At 35.3% G+C, this 19,877-nt stretch overlaps 2 protein-coding genes across 6 annotated transcripts in view; one reads left to right on the forward strand and one right to left on the reverse strand.

The window, feature by feature from the left end:
* LOC100644630 overlaps positions 1–17,246 on the forward strand; it is a 76,255-nt gene extending 59,009 nt beyond the window's left edge. For all 5 annotated transcript variants that reach the window (XM_003393307.4, XM_003393306.4, XM_048409254.1 and 2 more), the window contains 2 exons: positions 7,883–7,920; positions 13,924–17,246. In XM_003393307.4, coding sequence (XP_003393355.2) covers positions 7,883–7,920; positions 13,924–14,874 — 989 coding nt within the window. In that variant the 3' untranslated portion in view covers positions 14,875–17,246. The remainder of the gene's footprint in view (positions 1–7,882; positions 7,921–13,923) is intronic.
* A 520-nt stretch (positions 17,247–17,766) lies between these two features.
* LOC105666094 (ES1 protein homolog, mitochondrial-like) lies at positions 17,767–19,623 on the reverse strand. Its single transcript, XM_048405843.1, has 4 exons — positions 19,552–19,623; positions 19,061–19,350; positions 18,213–18,376; positions 17,767–17,978 (listed from the first exon to the last, which is right to left on the reverse strand). Exons 1-4 carry the CDS (start codon positions 19,621–19,623, stop codon positions 17,767–17,769), a joined length of 738 nt encoding a protein of 245 aa, XP_048261800.1.
* Between the last annotated feature and the right edge of the window lie 254 nt (positions 19,624–19,877).

Below are 19,877 nucleotides of genomic sequence, written 5' to 3' on the forward strand. Positions count from 1 at the left end.
AAAGTTCTTGATTGGACCCCCGCGCATGCCATGATAAATTAAACGAAAGTTTAAGTCGTCACGATCCCTAGGAGACGATCGCTACCTCGTGTTGCACGCTGACGATACGTGGCCGGAGGTGCTGTGTCGAGATGCTGTGTGTCGAGCCGTGGCCGAGCCGGATGCTTTCACTCTCGAGAAATATTTTCGAGGGACGAGATTCTTTCTCCGTCCCTCCTGTTCCGCCTGTCTCTTTCCCCTCTCTCCTCCCCTAGCCTTTTCACGAAACGTCCTTTTCAATACGATTCTTCGACGAACAAGGTGTGGCTCCTGCAAACTCCCACGTTCCGTGGCAAGTGATTCCCATGATACCGTGCGCGGCCTGTTAATGTTGCGCATCGATGCGCCTTCCTTTCTGCGGTTCTTCTTGCCATTGTTCTAACCGAACTCTAGGAAATATCGTTTCTACGAAGTTCGAATTTGCCAATTTGCCGCGTTAATAGTATTCGTTTAATTTTCTTCTAACGTTACTTGTCGACCGCGTGAAAGAGGCAGGAATTTGTTACGAAGCATGTATTCGATGACGTATTTGTGATTCTTTGGGTTTTAATCGTGTTATTGTATATCAATATATATCAATAGTACGTTATGCTTTGTTCGTTGCAAAACCCGAAGAATCGCAAATATGAAAGAACTTCTTATATTAAAACGAAATTTTAGTTAATGCCCGATTAATTGCATTTTTGCTGGTTGAATTCATTTCTCTGGACGTGATTTTCTATTCTGTGAACTCCAATTATATAAACCGTTTCCTCTCCGACAAGTTCAGATAGACGAAGTTGCACTGTATATCGTCTAATCACCGTGAAAATGAAAAATTTTAGATCCATCTATTCAATGTTAAGGAGGTTTATAATAAAAACATTGTAACCTGATTGCGGACTATATGCGAATTTATTACGATCGTTTATTAATTTCACGCAATATATCGATCAAGAGTGTTACACGTTCCGCGAGACATGAAATATTAAATCTCAAATAGTTCTCCTATTCAAACATCATAAAAGATATACATATAGGTATCGGTAACCTCGATACATAATCGTAACATACCAAATAGCGCAATGCTTTGAACACATTTAAACATACGAACTTTCGATATAGTAGCTACGAATAAACAAGAAGTACCAAAGGTAGATAGTAACAGTAACAAGATCTCTGTTACTTAGGCGAAGATTAATGGAATCTCGTTCAATTAAACTCGATGCGGCGCCCACGATTCGGTGAATAAATGCAGATTATCACAACGGTTACGCGCCTCTTTTATCGTCGATGTACTTTCAATTACCCACATCTCGTGTTGGTGACGTCTACTCGGGACGGCGCAGCAACTGCGCGAAGCTCGAAGATCACGATAGTTTGAATTAACGAGGTAGCCTCGCGCCTGGCGGTGTTCATGGAATACGTTAGATTCGTCACTCGAGACGGGACTCTGTTCACAACTAAATTACATTTCGAAATCGCTGATTCGGAATACAGGGTCGATAAAGCGCTTGTCTCATTAATGATTATTGATGGGACCAACGTTTCCAGCGAATACGTAGCAACTCCTTTATGGAAGTACTTTATTGCATATTCGATCGTTCTTTGTGGCACCATTCAATGCAACGTCGGAGATACAACTTTATAGTGCAACCTGTATTCCACTGTACAAAACATTTACGCGCATATCGTTAGAGCATACCTTCGAGCGCAGGAAATCATAATTGTTGCGGCAAAATCGTATTTCCTAAGTCGGTCATAAGAACATGATTATAACGATTGGATTTGAAGACCACAGGGAAAGAATATAATAAATCATGTTTTCCATTTCTTATGCGAGGGATTTTGATTGAGAGCAACGTGTCAATTTTTGCGATAAGTAAGAAAGCAGTATACCATATATGTAGGTACGTTGCTTTATTATTCGTTGGTGGCACGAATAATCTTGTGCCTGATGTACAATTTTATTTTCTTGTCTTCGATAAAAGAAATTGCAAATTCGATTATTTATCATCTTATTAATCATCGTGTCAATTTAACGTCAAAAGACAAATTGTTAACTCAGAAAATGATGCTAATCTTATATCTTTGAAGACAGGAGGTTACTCTTTTCTCAATGATATATCCCTTTCCCAAAGTACCATTTTAATATATTTACTTTTAGCCTCTAACAATAGCCATTCATTATTGGGACATTTTGACATTAAACAAGAATTATATCTATTTTGTATTTTTTCGTTTTACTTCGTGTAAAACGTGTTTCTCTTTACTATATATAACTACAAATGCATTTTATTTAACTGTAGAAATTCAAACGATGCAATAAAACGTATACGAGAAAATGTATAAGTTATAGCATACATTTGCATATCAGCTACCTTCGTTCAATAATCTTGCCTCATCACCATGGATAAGCCGGTTTTCGACCACGTTTGCAATAAAGATCGAAAGATGTATTTTCATTACCAATTATTAACTATATATAGGTAGAAGAAAACCTTGGTACAAAGAAAATTTTGAACAAACTTTACGATCGAATTACATCCAATTACGAATCCATACAGAGAAACGTTCATTCGAAAAATAGCCTTCTACTTAATGTGCTAACTGCAAGTAGATATATTAATTAATCCCGTGACATGAATATCGCTCGTTGGCAACTTTAAAGGGGGCGGGTATGGTCGTTTCGCCGCTCACCAGCCAGATAAAATATTGCTGAGATATCACTCAGGAAGGTCTCTCAAAGATCTCGTTAGGCAGGCAGCAGGCGGCAAATACGGGAACGCCGTTGGCTTTTAACGATCTTTTTTTATTTTTTTTCTTTTTTCAAAATGAACTGAAAGTAGGAAGCACCCAATCCACAATTCCAATCGTTCAAGTACAAATTTTCCTTGGGTTTCGTAGCTGGGTACGTAATATCCTGAGTCCTTTCTCATTGCAACCCAGGGCGAAAAAAGAAACGAGAGAGGTTCGTATTTCGAACGATGGTAATCACTTCCTCGTCGGTGGTGTGCGGCGCGGTCATAAGAATCCGGTCTGATTTGCGATTTGATTATGTCGTTCGCGTGCGTATTACAATTTCAAAGCAGCCCCGGTTATCTAGAAACGGAAAACGGTATGTTGTCGCTTCGATGTACACCGCGAGTAAGCGTGCAATTTTTTCTGTCGACTTTGATTGCTCGTCCATCAAATCAATTCGTACCGTGTACGTGCGTTTACGCGCGCAGTTTCGTTGCAGCTGCTACAGAGACTGCACAATATACGATCAAGTACTACGACCAAAAATACAGAAACTTCGTTTTTAATTGTAAAATAAGGAAATAAATTGAATTCGATTGAGAAACTGTTCGTTGGAATTGACAAAATTTATTCCCCTATTAATTTCTTATGATCTTATATATAAACTTATTATGTATATACTATGTACATACTGTTAATATTTATGTATAATATTTGTAATTTCAGAAACTGTTTTGCAAGATAATTATTCTAATGTGTCAAGTGAAAAATATTTCTTGACTGTTACATAATTGTAAATGTGCGTAAACATTTTAATAGCTGTATTAAGTAATTTACGGAATTTGCAGAAGGTAATATAGTTCATATTATTTGAATTTCTATTTTACGTATAAATAACATGCACTTTCCTTTCAAAAAGTATGTACACATTGAAAACATAAAATATGTAAAAATAATAAATATAAATTTTCATATTTTTATCCCAAGCAAGGATGTTCCTTCAATCGGTGTCCTCTTTAATCAATGATCGTGAGAATATAAAATAAAGAAGAGACTTTTCAGGTCAGCCAATTTGTCTTATTAAGTTATTATAAGCACACGACATAGCCTTTTATTCATTGCGATAGCTACAGACAATAATAACACGTCATCTCCGGTTCTTAGTTGAAACAATGGCGTGAACGCTGTTGAAAGCGCAGCACGAGCGGACGGATTCTCGTCTGGATCATCCTCATTATTGTTGATTTCAAGAAGTATCATTGAAGAACGAGGTCGCGTAAGAGGCAGATCAGCGTTCGATAACCGCTACTGTCGCGCGATGAAAGCGAAATATTCTATGTATAGCAAAGCGGTGTCGCATCAGGCATACGTTATTACCCAAGAATACAGTGCGGGCATTACGTATCTTTCGACATCTTCTTGTTGATTGTTCCCTCGTGAAGATGTTGCTGGCAACAGTTCTTTAGAAAGTGGAGGTGTACATCGATGCGTTAAAAGATCGGTATCTATGTCATCGTGTAACATAAAGTACGATTAATATGGAATACGCGTCATTCGGCGTTTCAGTAGAATGAGTCTTGCGTTTCTTTTAACGTTTCAAGTGGAATGAGCGTTGCGTCTATGTTGATGCGTTAGGAAACTAAGAGTTATTTTTATTCCTGATAAAATAATGTTTCTGTTAGTAGAATATATCGAAGTTATAATATTTTGTTGTAGTAGGAAGGTTAAAGTTATAAAAAGATTTATTCGAATATCCCGATGGTTCTTCTACTTCCACGTAACTTATAAGGAACTTCAATGTACGATATTCAGAATTGCCAATTTCAAATTTTTAAGAGTCGGTGTTTCATACCTATCAGCCTAATACGAATGTTAAATCGATGGTACGTTCTACATTCCTTGCTTGAAAGCGAATGAATGTAATTAATTTCTAACAATGATTAATACAGTGATTATAACTTTCCTTCCTTATGCATTTCCCATACATTGCAAAAGAACAATTCCTTGTCTTTATGTAATTTCTTTCGTAGGTAAAAATATACTTAGGAGGTTCTTATGGACGTTCTATATACGTATACATATTCTGGTAGAAGTTTTCACAATTTTCAATCATACATGAATATCGATGGCTAGTCTATTTTGCATTGACATGTTCTAGATAAATAATTCATATCTAGGATAATCATTCACGAAGCAATTTCATCAGCTGTAAAATTGCATACCTATTATTGACTAACTATGAAACACTGCAATTTTATTGTATGTATCGCTGAAACAACGTTAAATGTTTAAAGTTCACAGCTGTACCATGGTATGGGCATGGGAAGATGTACGAAGGAATAATGTCAGTACAACGGAAAACTGAATGTCACATCTAAATGTACATACATATACATTTTACACGTATAAATATAATTTTAGAATATTTCTCTTTATTTAATTCATTATTATTTAGGAAAGTACTTTATAAATTATTAATTTCTGTACATTTAATCGTAAACAATCCTAAGTTGATATTTTGAATAACTCTTTAAAACTGTCAGTGTACTTAATGATATATGAACATTCTTTGCGGTGCGTATGCCTTTCTAAACGCAGGATTCGCGATACATCTTTCGTTGCGATCAATGATACGCACTGCAATAAATTACGAGAATTTCACAGAATCGGTCCAACAAATTACTGGCCGATGCCGCATTACGTTGCGGTGACTATAATTGGTGTGGTGAAATACTACCAACACACTGTGATTTAACAACTTTATTTGAGAAATCCTTTTCTGAATAATGTTATGATATCTATCCGGTTAATATGATGATAACTTATCTGAATAAAGAGGATAAAAGCCAATTAAGTGTAATTAATTAATAACTAGCGTCATGCTGAGTCGTACAGTGAATAATGTTTCGTTTTAAAATGCAATAAATTTATTATATTCTTCAGTCTGCTATGTATTATATTTATTTTAACAGGAGTGTTCGCATTAACACGAAGAGAACTTTTTATTTAAATCGTAACGATGTTTTGCGCTACAGTATTGCATCGATACATCTATCGTAATTAATGCACTATATTTCAAATGAGAGAACGTTTAACTTTTGTACTTGCATATATGGGTATTCGTAACTCTTGTTTTGGACATTTTGCCATCTATTATATTTATATTATTGATTAATTATAATTCTGTTTCATAAAATTATGATGCCTTTTCATCTTATTTGCCTTTCACGTCATCTTTTGTTCGCCAAAATTCGTTGTAATATATCGTTCTTCCGCATATAAAAAAACGATATTGTAATAAGTAAATTTTCTTTTACTCCGCTTTGATTAAACATCTGAATTTCCATTCTAACGTAACCCCGGTAACAAGCAAACACGACGATTAATGTCCGTTTATCGTCGCAAGAGGCACTTTCTTCTTTTATGCAACGGATTTGATCAATTAGGAGTTTATTAGGAGTTTATTATGCCTGACTATGTAGGCATAGTTTGTTTTAAAGTTGATTTGAATAGTGAACGTCGTCGGAGACATTCGCGTTCGAAAATGTAAAGCAGAGCGACAAGTAAGTAGGAAATGTACGAGGTGATCCAAGCGCCTTGTCTTTCAAACTATACTTGACAGGTTGAGCCAAGGGAGCAACTGCTCGGGCGTTTTAACTTTGAACACGTACCACGAAGATCTCCCGAGACGTACTACGTCATCGCTAAACGTTTGTGGCTTGTCATCGCAGTAATTGACTTTCTCTCCTGACAACGATGAAAGAAAACTGTCGTAGCTGCACGCTCGGACAGTCTGCGTTAATTAATCCTTTCTAACCCGACCCATTCGAAGCTTTACCTATAGCAATTTATTATTTGTCTAATGAAGAAAGTGGTAGAATGTGCTTTTCGAATTTTATTTGTAACATAGGCATGGAAACGACTATTTTTGAAATGTTTCTTAGAAACACTAATTAACCACTGTGGTAATGGCGCAGTTAATGTATCGCGATATACTACTGGGCTAATAGATGTCTCAATAAATAGGAATGTTGCTGTTACGCGTTTAATAACTCCTTGCTTTTATTCATTTTTATGCCATAATTTATTCTTGTAGTACCACATTGCGCGTACACTGCAACCAGAATGCAATTTGCATGTTACGCGCAAACGCGTTATGATCATGACAGGTTTAAACATTTTATAAGGTGTGAAAAAACTGTTGTTACAAGCATAATTTTAGGCATGAAAATTGTATAAAATGCGTCGCAATGTGTTGGTAATAATCGTCTTCGGCCTTTATGTAGATCGTTGGACCGGTCGCATTTATCATTCTCAGGCAGCTTCGTTGTTACTCGATTGAAAATTTCAAGGAGCGCCTCAGTATGCCTTGAACAGCGAGGGGACGATCATTTATCAACGGCCATTCCGGTATTCAATTTAACCCTTATTAGATGAGTAATTTCCTGATCGTGCCTATTAGCGGATTAATCAACAGATTTGCGTATGATCGAACGATAATGGTAAGCCTTCCTGTCGGATAATTGCATCCCGTTTTGTGTTTAACTGATTCAAATAAAATTTAGATAGATGATTGAACGTCTGAAAGATTCTAAAAGGAATATTCGATATAATTCTATTCCCTAAATTATTTTTCTATAACGTTTTTTCTAAAATTAACAAGCGAGCAGGAAGAGAGAATATCGACTAGAAATAAATTAGGCAATGTGGGAAATGCAACAAAACTTGAATATCCAGTTAATACAATTTATGATTGTACTTCTTAGCTTGTACTGTTTTTTTCGTTTTTATCGCCGATGTTTAGTATCTACTGAATAAAACAAGAGCAATTGATCGCCATTTTAAAGAAAAATACACTATGGAATATATCCAACCATGTTTGTATAACTTCTCAAATATACATGGGACAAGTGGAATATATAGCAAAAACCGCGGAAACTTCAAGATACCTGAGAACTTATACATCGTACATTTTCTCCAATTTATTATATATTCATAATATGTGTATTATACATGTATCTGTATAATAAATACTATCTTAATGACGATATTTCTTAATTAAGTACTCTATCATAAATGCCTTTTGTATCTTTTGTATACAAGAACTTATTCTTTGTTTCAGATGGAGCGCCAGTTCCTGCAGACGCTATTGAACACGAGGTAAGAAAAGGCTAGAAAGAAAACACAGGTTTTTTATCTTTTTAACAGAACGTGTAGAAAGTCAGTGACTTGATTTATTTCATGGATTGCGATGCTCGTTTATTATTTATTGCATGTCAATTTATAAAATACGATTGCCCCTTGCCGTTTGAACAATTTCGCGTAAAATGACTCGCGTTAACGTGTTTCATTATGATTTCACGCTTTTATATTCCATTAAAATAATATCAATGAACCAACGATCAATGAAACAGCAAAGGAAACTATTTTGTTTCTTAATAAATTACACTTAATGAAATAGATTAGGCGCTTTACGTATCGCTAATGATTTGTACATTGTCTCGCTTTCGTTTGTCTTGCAATAAAATAATATGATTCATGCTTCGTATCAAACGCTATATTCGCTATATTCCAGCATTGCATTAAAAATTTCATATTACGTTATTGACGTATTGCGTGATATAAATACCAAGATTTATGAGTCTGCTATATTACGTGAGACGTATTTTTCAGTTGGAATTACAAGTAAGAAACTATGTAGATCGACCACGAATGAATCAAGTCAGAAGATATCGTGAACACTCTACCTCTTCTTTGGCACATTGCGTATTTAAAGTCACTCTCGTTACGAAAGGAGATAATGACATCGATTAAAAACGCACTCATTAGCTCTTTATATAACTGTGCCAATATGCGTTTAGATTATCGTCTTGCAACTCTTTCCTGTCAAACAAACTAAAATAAAAGTGAAACTGATGCCTGGCACTCATAAATTTGACGCGTTGATGCACACTTATAGGAAATGTTCACACCGAATGAAATATTTTACAAGCTGAAAAATTGTTATCATTAGAAAACCATTAGACCCAAATAGTTTAATAAACATTTTTCACAGGTTCACAGATATATGTGAAACGTAATGGCGTAGATCTTTGTAAGTAGTTAAGAAATATGTTCATAGAAGATAAGATTTGGAGAAGATTCGCAGATGATAAATAGGGAATATACCTTTTGTTTTCTCAACTTCATATTTCATTCTTTAAAAAGCAAATGATTTATCTTCACAAGTTTCTGTGAGGAACGGTCAAGAAAATTTTTTTCCAACATATTAAGTATTCTGTCGATTTTTTTACAACAAGAAACTACACTCTGCAATAAAGATTTTGTGAAATACTATATTTGCTCTAGTATTTAGATCAAAGTGCAAAGGATGGAATTTTAATGAATCGTTGAGTGAGCAATATAAGAAATAAGTATAATACGAAACGTCAGCTTGATTTCTAGAAACGAAAAGACCAGCTTTACCAGAACTCAATCAATCATTATTGCAACGTGCCGATCATTTTGATCCGGAATGGGACCGAAACGTCATAGGTCGATATCCCACGATCAGCTGAGGCGTCGAAACGGATTTCGCTAGAGGATTTGTGCGATACTTTCCCGTCTGTTGCACCTGTGCAATAAAGCTTCCATGTTTCTTTACGCTACGATTGTATCTCTAGCGCACGTTGTATCATCTATCCTATAGCCTACAGCTCGGTAGACTGATTGCCCTTAATACACATATAATTTATACCGAGGAGAGGGAGGATAGGACGTTGCAGCTAATTGGATTCCCCGCATACAAACGTTGACTTAATATAATAATCATCGGTGCGTTGTGTTGCTGTTACGAACGAGCCACAAGATTAATTCGCGTTCTGTAATCGCGTGTTAATAACAGCTCCTTTTCTTTCTTTTGCGGTCAGCCGATGCAACAATCTATCTTCTTGTGTCCTGTGTCTAAGATCGTTGGCTGAGGATACAGGGGAGATTTGTCATGATTTTGATCTCTTTCAGCCAAACAACCCTTTCACTTGCGTTACTTCGTTGCCTTTCTACGGCGCTTAATTGTAAATAAAAACAAGAAAGATCTATAGCAAATACTTCATGTGAATTCTCTTTAAAAAACGATATATAAAACGCTTTGCTGATTATACTTCTCATACGTTAGATCTTATTACACGTTTTTTCTTGATAAAATGTCAGAAAAATATTCGTTACGATATCCTTTTCCTCGATTCGTGTAAAGTAATGGCTATAGTGACGTAAAGTTTTACTCGCGCTGAGCGTTTATCGCATTTAATGTAATCATCAGACCGTGGATATTTATGCAACATAAACGTGTCAAAATATGTAACAAATATGAAGATATCTGTGCCAAGTTGTGTAGGATGTACACTCGCGGTCAGAAATCTTAGGATATTTTTTACTGTTAATAATACTTGTATAGAATACTATGTATAGAAATAGTAACTTATTTTATAAATATCTATAAAAAGTTCCATTTTGCCATGTGACTTTTGCTTCCAAATAAATAGGTTCCACGATAATAGCGTAGAAAGAACTCGTTTCCTTAACACAAATTTTATATATTTTACCAATGCAAACGCAATAAAATGAAATATAGCGCACCATAACATTTAGTTTTTGCCAAATACCATACTCTATTTGTGCACCTTTTTCTCTGACAATATCACCGAAATCACGTACATCGTTAAAAATCTCTTACTACATAAAATTTGCGAAGTGTAGGTCACCGGTATCCACCGCAGTATTCAACGTGTTAATGAAAAATACGATTGTGTTAATTAGAATCGCCGGTTGATCGTATCTAAATAATTTACCGCGACATTTTCTTCCATCGTGATCACGGTCAGAGGTATTTATTCAGAATCGTGATCATCTCTTCTTACACGACATAACAGCTCATCTATCACTTTCATTTACGAGGGCAAAAGGTGTTCGTTGTCTACAAATCTTGATGCAATATTCGCCTCGGAGGTCATTCGTAAAAAAGCAGCGCGCATATGTTAACGTCCGTTTGCCGGAAAATGTTCTGTGCTTCATTGATTTATAACTTGATTCGTTCGCTACCCATCTGAAATCTTGTAACTTTATTTATGTTCTTACACGTAACAGTACGTACTTCCTTATCGTATCTGAGGAAATATGTTCTATCGTAGCAAGCAATAAATTTTTCGTTTTTAATATTACCGTTTATAACGAATGATTGTTTATCTAGTGCATTACATGTTGAAATAAAATGATGTCATAATATACATATGTTAAAATAGAAATATTGGATGCCTCAAATAGAGGCATCAAATGGAGAGATTTTATTGAACAAACAATTTATTGCGCTTTATTATTATGTTGAACCAACTGATCTTTATAATAAGAATGTAGCAAGGATTTGTGTTAGAAGGTTTATCGACAATTTTATCTTATTTTTTGTTTCTCTGATTAATATTTAGTTATTTAATATAGATCTAAAAAATACTGCCTTGAATATGAGCAAATTATTATCTTACAATAAAACGAACGTATTATATTTTACTAAAATATCTTATCTTAAATTTGTATAATTTCAATTGGATCGTCAATACGTACTCACAGATCATACTGTTCATATTTAATAAGTTCGATTTAAAAAATTGTGACATTTGACTTTCAATAACTCGTTTAAATTATGAAAGGGTAAAAAAGTTGAAAATTCAATTATCCCCTGCGCAAATCGTGTCAGAAAAAAGTTAATTCATCATCCGATGAACGTATTATGAAATACCTGTATTTCAGCTCTAAGAAAATTAAATTAAGTCTATTTAAACAAAATTATAATTTAAGACGTGAAGTCAGATACACTTGCAAGCATTTGTTAATCCAAATAATTGTCGTACCATGAATAGAATTTTCTTTCATTTGATATCAGATTAATTGTAAGGGAAGGAAAAGGTTTGTTTGTAACAGAATTAAAATATTATTTCAACACTTTTACTCGGCTGTAGCAACTCTTCGTACTCTCTAATCATTGTATTTACGCTTTTCAATCACTGTTTCTACATAACTGCATCAACACGCCAACTTGCAACCGCTTGACTACCTTCAATCATCACATTTGTTCAAGCCAAATTTAATTATCTTTAATGATAAATAATTAAATGACACGCAAATAAATTAATAACTAATAATACGGCCAAATATCATAATTGCTGCTAATTGTTGTTATCGTATCTGTATATATGTTATTTTACAATACGTATAGATGGAGCTATAAATGCATTATATATATAAACTACTAAGTAACGATGCTTCTTGTGAGTATTTTCTAAATTGGCAACTCTCTATCTAACAATTAAAGTTCTGTAAGATGTTATTGATATGCATATATATTGTCTAAACTTCCATATTAAAAGTATCAATAACGAATTTCAATACAATTTTCGATTATTTCTGATTAGAAATAAAAAGAGATAAAAAAACTGGAGTATTTATATTCTGTGGCAACAAACAACTTCTTTTTGGCGTAACAGTATTTTCACCAATTGAAAAACATCGAGAGCAATCGATGTTGCAGCTGCCATTAAATATTTCAGCGGAGGTTCCGCAACTGCTGTGTTGAAACTTATTATTAGTATCCAACACTAACCCGAGAACTTGTTAGAATTTGGAAATTCGTTACGTTGATAGCCACAGCCTGAAAATTCGTATTTCCAATGCACGTGATATAATACACAAATATCCACGTACATAGTCAGAACTATACGTATTGTCATACGAACAGGCGTGTGTACATGCATGTGAAACAGAGATTTCTACGCGTGACACATTCATCGATGCATGAAATTTCCATACAAATATGAGACAATCAAAACTGCAAAAAGATTGCATTTTAATTATACGACACATCCAGCACATGCACCTACTGTTTTCCATTTATTATCGTTTAAATTACCGCGTAGACTCACTCACCATGTTATACACGTGTATACAACGTCGAATTACCATACAATCGTAAGACGCATAGCTTACCTCCCAGTAAATAACCGATAATCGAACGTCCAGTAGGAATTGATCGTTACCCTTAGGATTAGATAGATTAAAAAAAGCGCAGCCATAGGAACGACTCTAGGATCGAAACATTCGACGAATACAAAGTAGGCGAATACAGTTATAACGTGAGTAAGTTGACCTGACATATTGGTAACAATACTAGGCGTGTCACTGGTGTGTTGCAACTGATTTCAACGACTATCGTCCGTATTAGCATCGACGCGTGAGTATTGCTCGCGTCCGCACGTGCACGTTCCTCCACCAGATAACAGTGTATAGTACGCGTAATATTGAACAGCACAAATATATAGGCGCAGCTGGTATCCACGTCATATGCGCGATAGCAGCTAACTAGTTTTGCAGCCGGTCGTCGGCACGAAGATGTCTTAAATGTCAAGGCGAGGACACGGTGGTGTTGTCCTAGCCGAGGATAGACCATCGCCTTTTATACGATCGGTCAATGAGCTCCGCGAAAGGAACTTCGGTATACGTCATCCTGGCATACCTTTTAACAAGAGTTCATCTCCAGAACAATGAATGCGATAAATCTTTCGTCACGCGACTACTCGCCTCTTTTTCCAGGAAAACATATCCTGTTGAAAATTGATTTAATTGATCTTATTTCTCATTTTTAGAAGCTTCTTTTTTTAACTTTTATTCTTAAGATTTATTGTTAATTCTATCATAGGCGAAATTTTGCCCTATGCGAATATAGTTTCAGTATCTTCGTCCCGTAGTAATATCACCGACAAATGGTAATTTTTCTTTTTCTCTAGTATCGAATAATACTAAAGCTTTTAACTTCGTTTGTTCAATCTCGTCGACCTTTAAAATAAAATCATTTTATGTTCCAGTAATAAATATAGCTATTTGGGGAATAATATCATGTACTATAATACATGTACAAGTTTATGGGAATAATACATGTACAAGTTTATGGGAAATTTAGAATTATATGAAAATGTAAAAACATGCATATAATATATAAAAATATACAAAATAAGGGTCGTTCTAGTATTTACTGAGTAGGACCAATTTAGGTTTCATTCCTCTAGCTGCGCTCGTCAAAATAAGACATTCCACAAATATTCAGCGATTATAACATTCGAAAATTTCGTTTGTATGTTCCAGGACTCCATAGCGTCCGCCTCTGAAACAGGCGAGGAATACGAAGACGGTGACGACTCGGATATGTACATGGAGCCAGACGGTACCGAGCTGGACGAAGGCGACAAGGTAGAAGGAAACCAAGAGGACGAAACTTACAAAAACACGACTGACGAAGTTCCATCAGATGTGACCGAGAAAAAAGACGAACAACCAAGCTCTACCACCGACAAGCCTACCTCGAAGGACCAGAAAGCGGAAAATACCAAAGAAACGAGTCAAACGGATGCGCCTGACTCAGAAGACAAAAGCTTGGAAACCGATAGTCAAAACTTCTTCCCTTCGTTTGCGGAGTTGTTTGCGAATCACAGAGCTTCTTTCGCGGAGCAACAAAGGTACAGACCCAATAGATTCCTCGGATACTTCCAACGCGATCGCAGTGGCTATCAAGCAGCGACTGCAACGGCGAAAGACGTTCATCATCCGCTTCTAGGGTCAGGAAACTTTGGCGTGATTCGAGGCGGCACTTACTACCCTGAAGAGAAAGAAAACGACGAGTACACGATGGACGATAGTCTGTACAGTCCTTACTACCACGGTGGAAATCGTGGCCGTGCAAACTATTTCAGCAATCCGAAACCTCAGCCGATTCGCGGCGGCGATTTCTTCGCGAATTTCCGAGACTTCGCCGATATCACGGCTCCGCCTAAGTCCAGTTTCTCTCACTTATCCGTGGTTTATGCAAATAAGAACGGCAGCACAGCTGGGCGTATTACAGAGCCTAGGAATATTATCGAGACCCTGAGGATGTTGGAAGAGGAAGGGCAAACTAGTTCCGAGGTAACGACCACGACAGAAGCGCCGAGGAAGAAGCAGAGCAAAGGGAAAAGGAAGTTGATGAAGATGAAGCAATACGAAGAGGACAAGGCAAGAAGATCCCGTATGACCGTCGAGCCTTTGTTAGCGCTCAGTTGAACGTACGCCGGGATCCAAATTGTATGGTAGTGCGGACGCGAACCCCGGGATCTTTTCCCAAACGTGAAATCTGGCCACGAGATCAGAACCAAAGTCTGAAAAGTGTTGTCACATCCTACTACGTATCGGAGAAGTTTGTGCTGAAAATGAAAGGAACAATGATCAAAGGGACGCTTGCCTCGCGTTTATCTGAACGTTTACGAAGCAACTATATGATCGTTTTGAAATTTTTTCCAGGTAAATTCCGATACGTCCTGAGACTGGATTTTATATTAATAAGAACGTTCGTACAGAGATCTTATTCCTACGTAAGCGTGTTCCGTTTTCGTATTTCTTGATTATCAGCATTAACATAAATGCGTTCCACCTTGGCGTATTGAAAAATCTCCTTTGCAATTGTAACGATTGCGTGGAAACCGCGTGTTTCGAGCAATTATTTAAATTGTTTATGGGAGATAAGCTGTTATTTGTGTACCGTTCTCGATTTGTAATTCAACGTTTCAGACATTCTGAGAAAACTAAAAGCGCCAAAATACAGGTTACCGTCGAATCGAACCACTAATGATACTGTAGAAACTTAGAGCTTACTGAAATTATATGAAAATTTCTTAAGTTAGCATCGATATGCTGTCAAGTGAACATCGAAGTGTTTTCTATTCGTGTTCTGCAATGACGGATTAATCGTTGGACGAAGAAAACAATTTAAAAGGAATAAAATATTACATCTTTATCTGTAAATCCAAATTCAAGAAACTAGCCTATTCGTGTGTGGAGATCACATCGAATCATAAATAACGTTCTCTCAGTATATCTTCAGGGATATTTTCAACAAAGCAACACTTTTTATACACTTGCATCAGGCATAAAATTTTTCCATTAATTTAAAAATTAGTGTATCCTCATTTAAGAAATATCAACGAATTCAAATTGTCAATGTCTCCTAATTTTTATCATCTCGCTGTTAATATTCAACGTATAGTCAGGCATTATAAGATAATTCTCTTCTCAATAGATAGGGTTCCTTCATCAACCGTTTTCGAAGCTTTTCCTGGCAACATACTATAGCACGTACCTTGTCATTTCAATGAAATAATTCTGCATAATATATCTCGTTTATATCCCACTATGAGAATGTATTTATTCAAAAAGGTATATTGATATTTATCGCGCGAAAGTTTATCAATTTTTACAAAAGATATATGAAAAAGTTTGAATATCGAACTGAAGAAATATCTCGTTTAAGATTCGCATAGAAACGTATTGAAACGTGCGATGATTCAAAATTGCTTTCATCGTCGATCGATTAATCCCCGAACATTTGTATACGCGTATAAGTAGTCATCTCAAGTTGGCGAGTTGCGATTGTGTCAAACTCGTTTATCGGCAATTCACGGACACATTTTAAATTGATTGAATGCACTTGCGCGTGCAGTTTCGTTATGCTCGAGTAAACCTCGATCCGGTACGAGTAACTCGTACACACTAACGATAATTTCCGTTCATACGCTGCGCACAGTTGACGCACGCGATCACGTGCGAGTACACCGAGTGTGAAAACAGAAAATTCTGCGCCACGCGCGTTATCATCGAGCGCAAGAACGGAATCACGCGGAGAAAAAAGAAAAATTGTAGCAAAGAGCGTTGATTTGCGTGCATCGCGGCCTTTTGTAAATAAATTCCATCGCTCTCTGCTTCGTGTTTTCTTTAGTGTTTTAGCTAAAGCAGAACCGGACTAACACTCGCGCCTTCATTCCATGAATATGTATTTGTTCGTTCGGATGTCGTTTCTGCGTCTAGCTATGTAGTTTCTAAACGAGTAAGATCGATCGTGGATAAGTATCTCTCCTCTTCTTTTTTTTTTTTTTACATGCAGACTGTGTCTCGCTGCATTTATTAAATTCACAAAGACTGTTCACCTATTAATTATTATCGGCTTAACGTAGAATTGTTCATTCCTTTTTCATAAATTAAACTAATATTTCTCTCATGAAAGCATCTAGTTTTGTTTAGATCTACATGTAAGCGACTTTTCTTCACAGCACCCTTTGATATGTCTTTTCTAATTCGATTGAAGATCATGCATTTCAATCGTTAGATCGGTGGTTTGTTTAAACTAAAATTGCTCTGATTCTCGGGAAAAATCACGGCGAAGATTCATCCTGTGCTTCATAATAGGAAAGAATTATGAAGAGGACAGCCTACAAGTGAATTATTCGCCGTAGATTTCGGCGCATTGTTATAACAATTGTTGTTGATTATTTTAAGTATATGAAGTAGGTATAATAAATCGAATACTCTGTCTCATGCTGTTTTTAATATGGTGCAAAGGGACACGATGAGATATCGAAATAAAGTATATTTTTCATAACTTACGTGAATGTGAAATCCTACTACGATCATTTCCTACGATTTATACACGGGCACTCTGTTCTCAAGGTAAGTAAATTGTACTAAATATACCATAAGCAAAGTTAATCTCATTCACAGAACAGACGTACAAAAAAGTAGGGTTTTCAAAAAATTGGACAAAGTTCAAGAATGCTTATACTTTCTACTATTGTACAATCGATTCTTGAGACAAATGTTTAAAAGATTTCTTAGGACGTGTAAGGAAATCGCTTTAAAAAAATGAAATTAACGATTATGGTATGCGATTGAAATTTTGCTCGATGAGTAAATGAGTCTGATTTTGCATGAAAAGTTAATAAATTGAAAATTTATTAATGTACTTTACAATCACTATATTTCGAGTAATTGATAAATATTTACACACGAACGATGCACTTAAAAAGAAATAGAAAAATGAAACTTCACGATAATCGGTATATTTGTAATTCACTTAAGAGAGTAAAAACTTAATATGATATCGAATAGAACATCGAGACATCGTTGTCAATTGATGCATTTCTTCAACGTAGTAATTAATTTCCCTATACCATTATGGACATCTAAATAAGACGCAGGTTTATACATCCAGGCTGGTGTACTAACGACATTGTATTTTTTACATCTCGTTACTCCCTTCACATTTTTCATTTCTATCCTAGCTCCCATGTCTTTTGCTTTCTTAATAGCATCGGCATACGGCCAATCTTTTGCTGGTGCTAAATTTAAAATCACATAACGATGTACATTTTTGGTAATAATAAATGTTTGGTTTGACTAATATGCATCCTTGTACAAAATTATACTTGTAAAAGTATCTTCTAAAAGTTGTATTATTATATATTATAATATGATGGATACTGTAATATAACTGCCTTAGTCTAATAACTAATTCAATAAGGTAACTCTATAAATAAAAGTATTGGACAAAAGTAATTTCTTTAATAACTTACAATCTTTTCCCAGTGTAATTTTAACACCTTTTAATACTCTTGCCACAAGAACGCTTGCAATGCACATCGATGCAATTGGTTTCTTCTCACAGTAAAAGTCTTCGATAAGCTTTTCCAAATCAGGAAGTATCGTACAGTCGGCGCCTTTTGCTGCGAAATTGCTCCTGTAACAAATGCATTCGGTAAAGTGAGTAAGAAGCAGGTAGACGGAGTAATAAAGAAAAATTCATTTTATTAATACATTTTTCATATCATCGTCTCTTTTCACTATATGTAGATTAACATAGCACTATAAATCCTTTCATACGGAATTTATCGCTGATAATAAGAAAAAAGCTGGTTATGATTATATTGAAAGCAAGGTCAAAAGCGATAAATTTTCATTTTATAGCATTCATATTTGGAAAGGAATGGTTATCTTACGAGTGGCATGATTACCCCCATAATTACAAAAGCTATTCCAGAACACAGTAATTTTACGTATCTTATTTATAAATGTTACGAGATTCGTTTTAATTATAGAAAGTATTTAGCAAGGGGTAAAATACAATTCTATTAAATCTCGTAATATATAATTTTCTCATATTTATTTATGAAAAACATGAATAATACATGAACTTTAATGGATGATATATAAGAAATGAAAGTGGAATAATTTTATTTAATCTTAAAATTAATTGCATTCGTGTACTTCTACTGTAACTATGAAGAAATAAAAAATAATATAGATAAAAGATCAAAATGATTATATACACCAAATCATGATTAGTTTTAACAAAAAGGATCAATGTACAAATTTCACGGAAATTAATTCTCTAACGATGTTTAAATAAAATACAAATACCAACAATGTCTTTGCCGCACCAAATCCTCCAGGGAGAACGAGTGCCCCGTGCATGCAAGCTTCACATTCGCATAGCGGTTTAATGTTCGATCTAGCCAATCTGGCAGCTTCGACTAGTCCGTTTCTGGATGGACTGTTTGTATCTGGTTGTTTAGTGAAATGATCGACAGTTTCGCAAATGTCTACATCCGGCGCGTAAAAGTGTGGCACCATATCTTTCTGGCAGATATGTATCGTCGACGATATGGCTTCCGAAATTTCGGTACCATCTAGATAACCGCACCCGCACAAAATCTGCAGCGAAAATATTTCAGACCAAACATGGATTATATTGTAGTAGTGAAACAGAGAAACTTTTAATTTTTGAGAACTATTACGTATAAAAATAACACATCTAATTTAATATAATATATATATTTTATAATATTTTACACATGTATGTACTTACAACAGCTACAGATACAGGTTCACAACTTCTCTCTTGCTCCCTTTTACAACACTTTCTGTTAACAATTTGTGACGTGTGAAAAGTGGATGATAAAACAGGTCTAAGGATGGAATATTCATTTTGTAAAAGTGGTAGTATCCGTGCACGTATCATAATATGAAAGTGTTAAGTACAAGATAAAATGACGTTAAAATTTGATTTATGTAGAATTACATTTGACAAAGAATTTTATACAGCGAATTCCTCCATTTTACCAATTTACGATATTCGTCTGTTTTATTCAAGCGACGATGCAAAAGGAAATATTTAGGCGTGATTTGAAGGGAAATTAGAGAACAATTTTTTTATAAATTTATTCCTTTAAACTTAGAAT

Source organism: Bombus terrestris, chromosome 1, assembly GCF_910591885.1.
Source record: "Bombus terrestris chromosome 1, iyBomTerr1.2, whole genome shotgun sequence".
Classification (NCBI taxonomy): Eukaryota; Metazoa; Arthropoda; class Insecta; order Hymenoptera; family Apidae; genus Bombus; species Bombus terrestris.

Excerpts from the sequence above, each read along its gene's own strand:
- LOC105666094 (XM_048405843.1), bottom strand. The coding sequence starts at position 19,623 with ATGAATATTCCATCCTTAGACCTGTTTTATCATCCACTTTTCACACGT. Across the intron at positions 19,351-19,551 it reads AATTGTTAACAGAAAGTGTT|ATTTTGTGCGGGTGCGGTTA; the intron begins GTAAAAGGGAGC and ends TTTTCGCTGCAG. Across the intron at positions 17,979-18,212 it reads AATTACACTGGGAAAAGATT|CACCAGCAAAAGATTGGCCG; the intron begins GTAAGTTATTAA and ends TTTTAAATTTAG.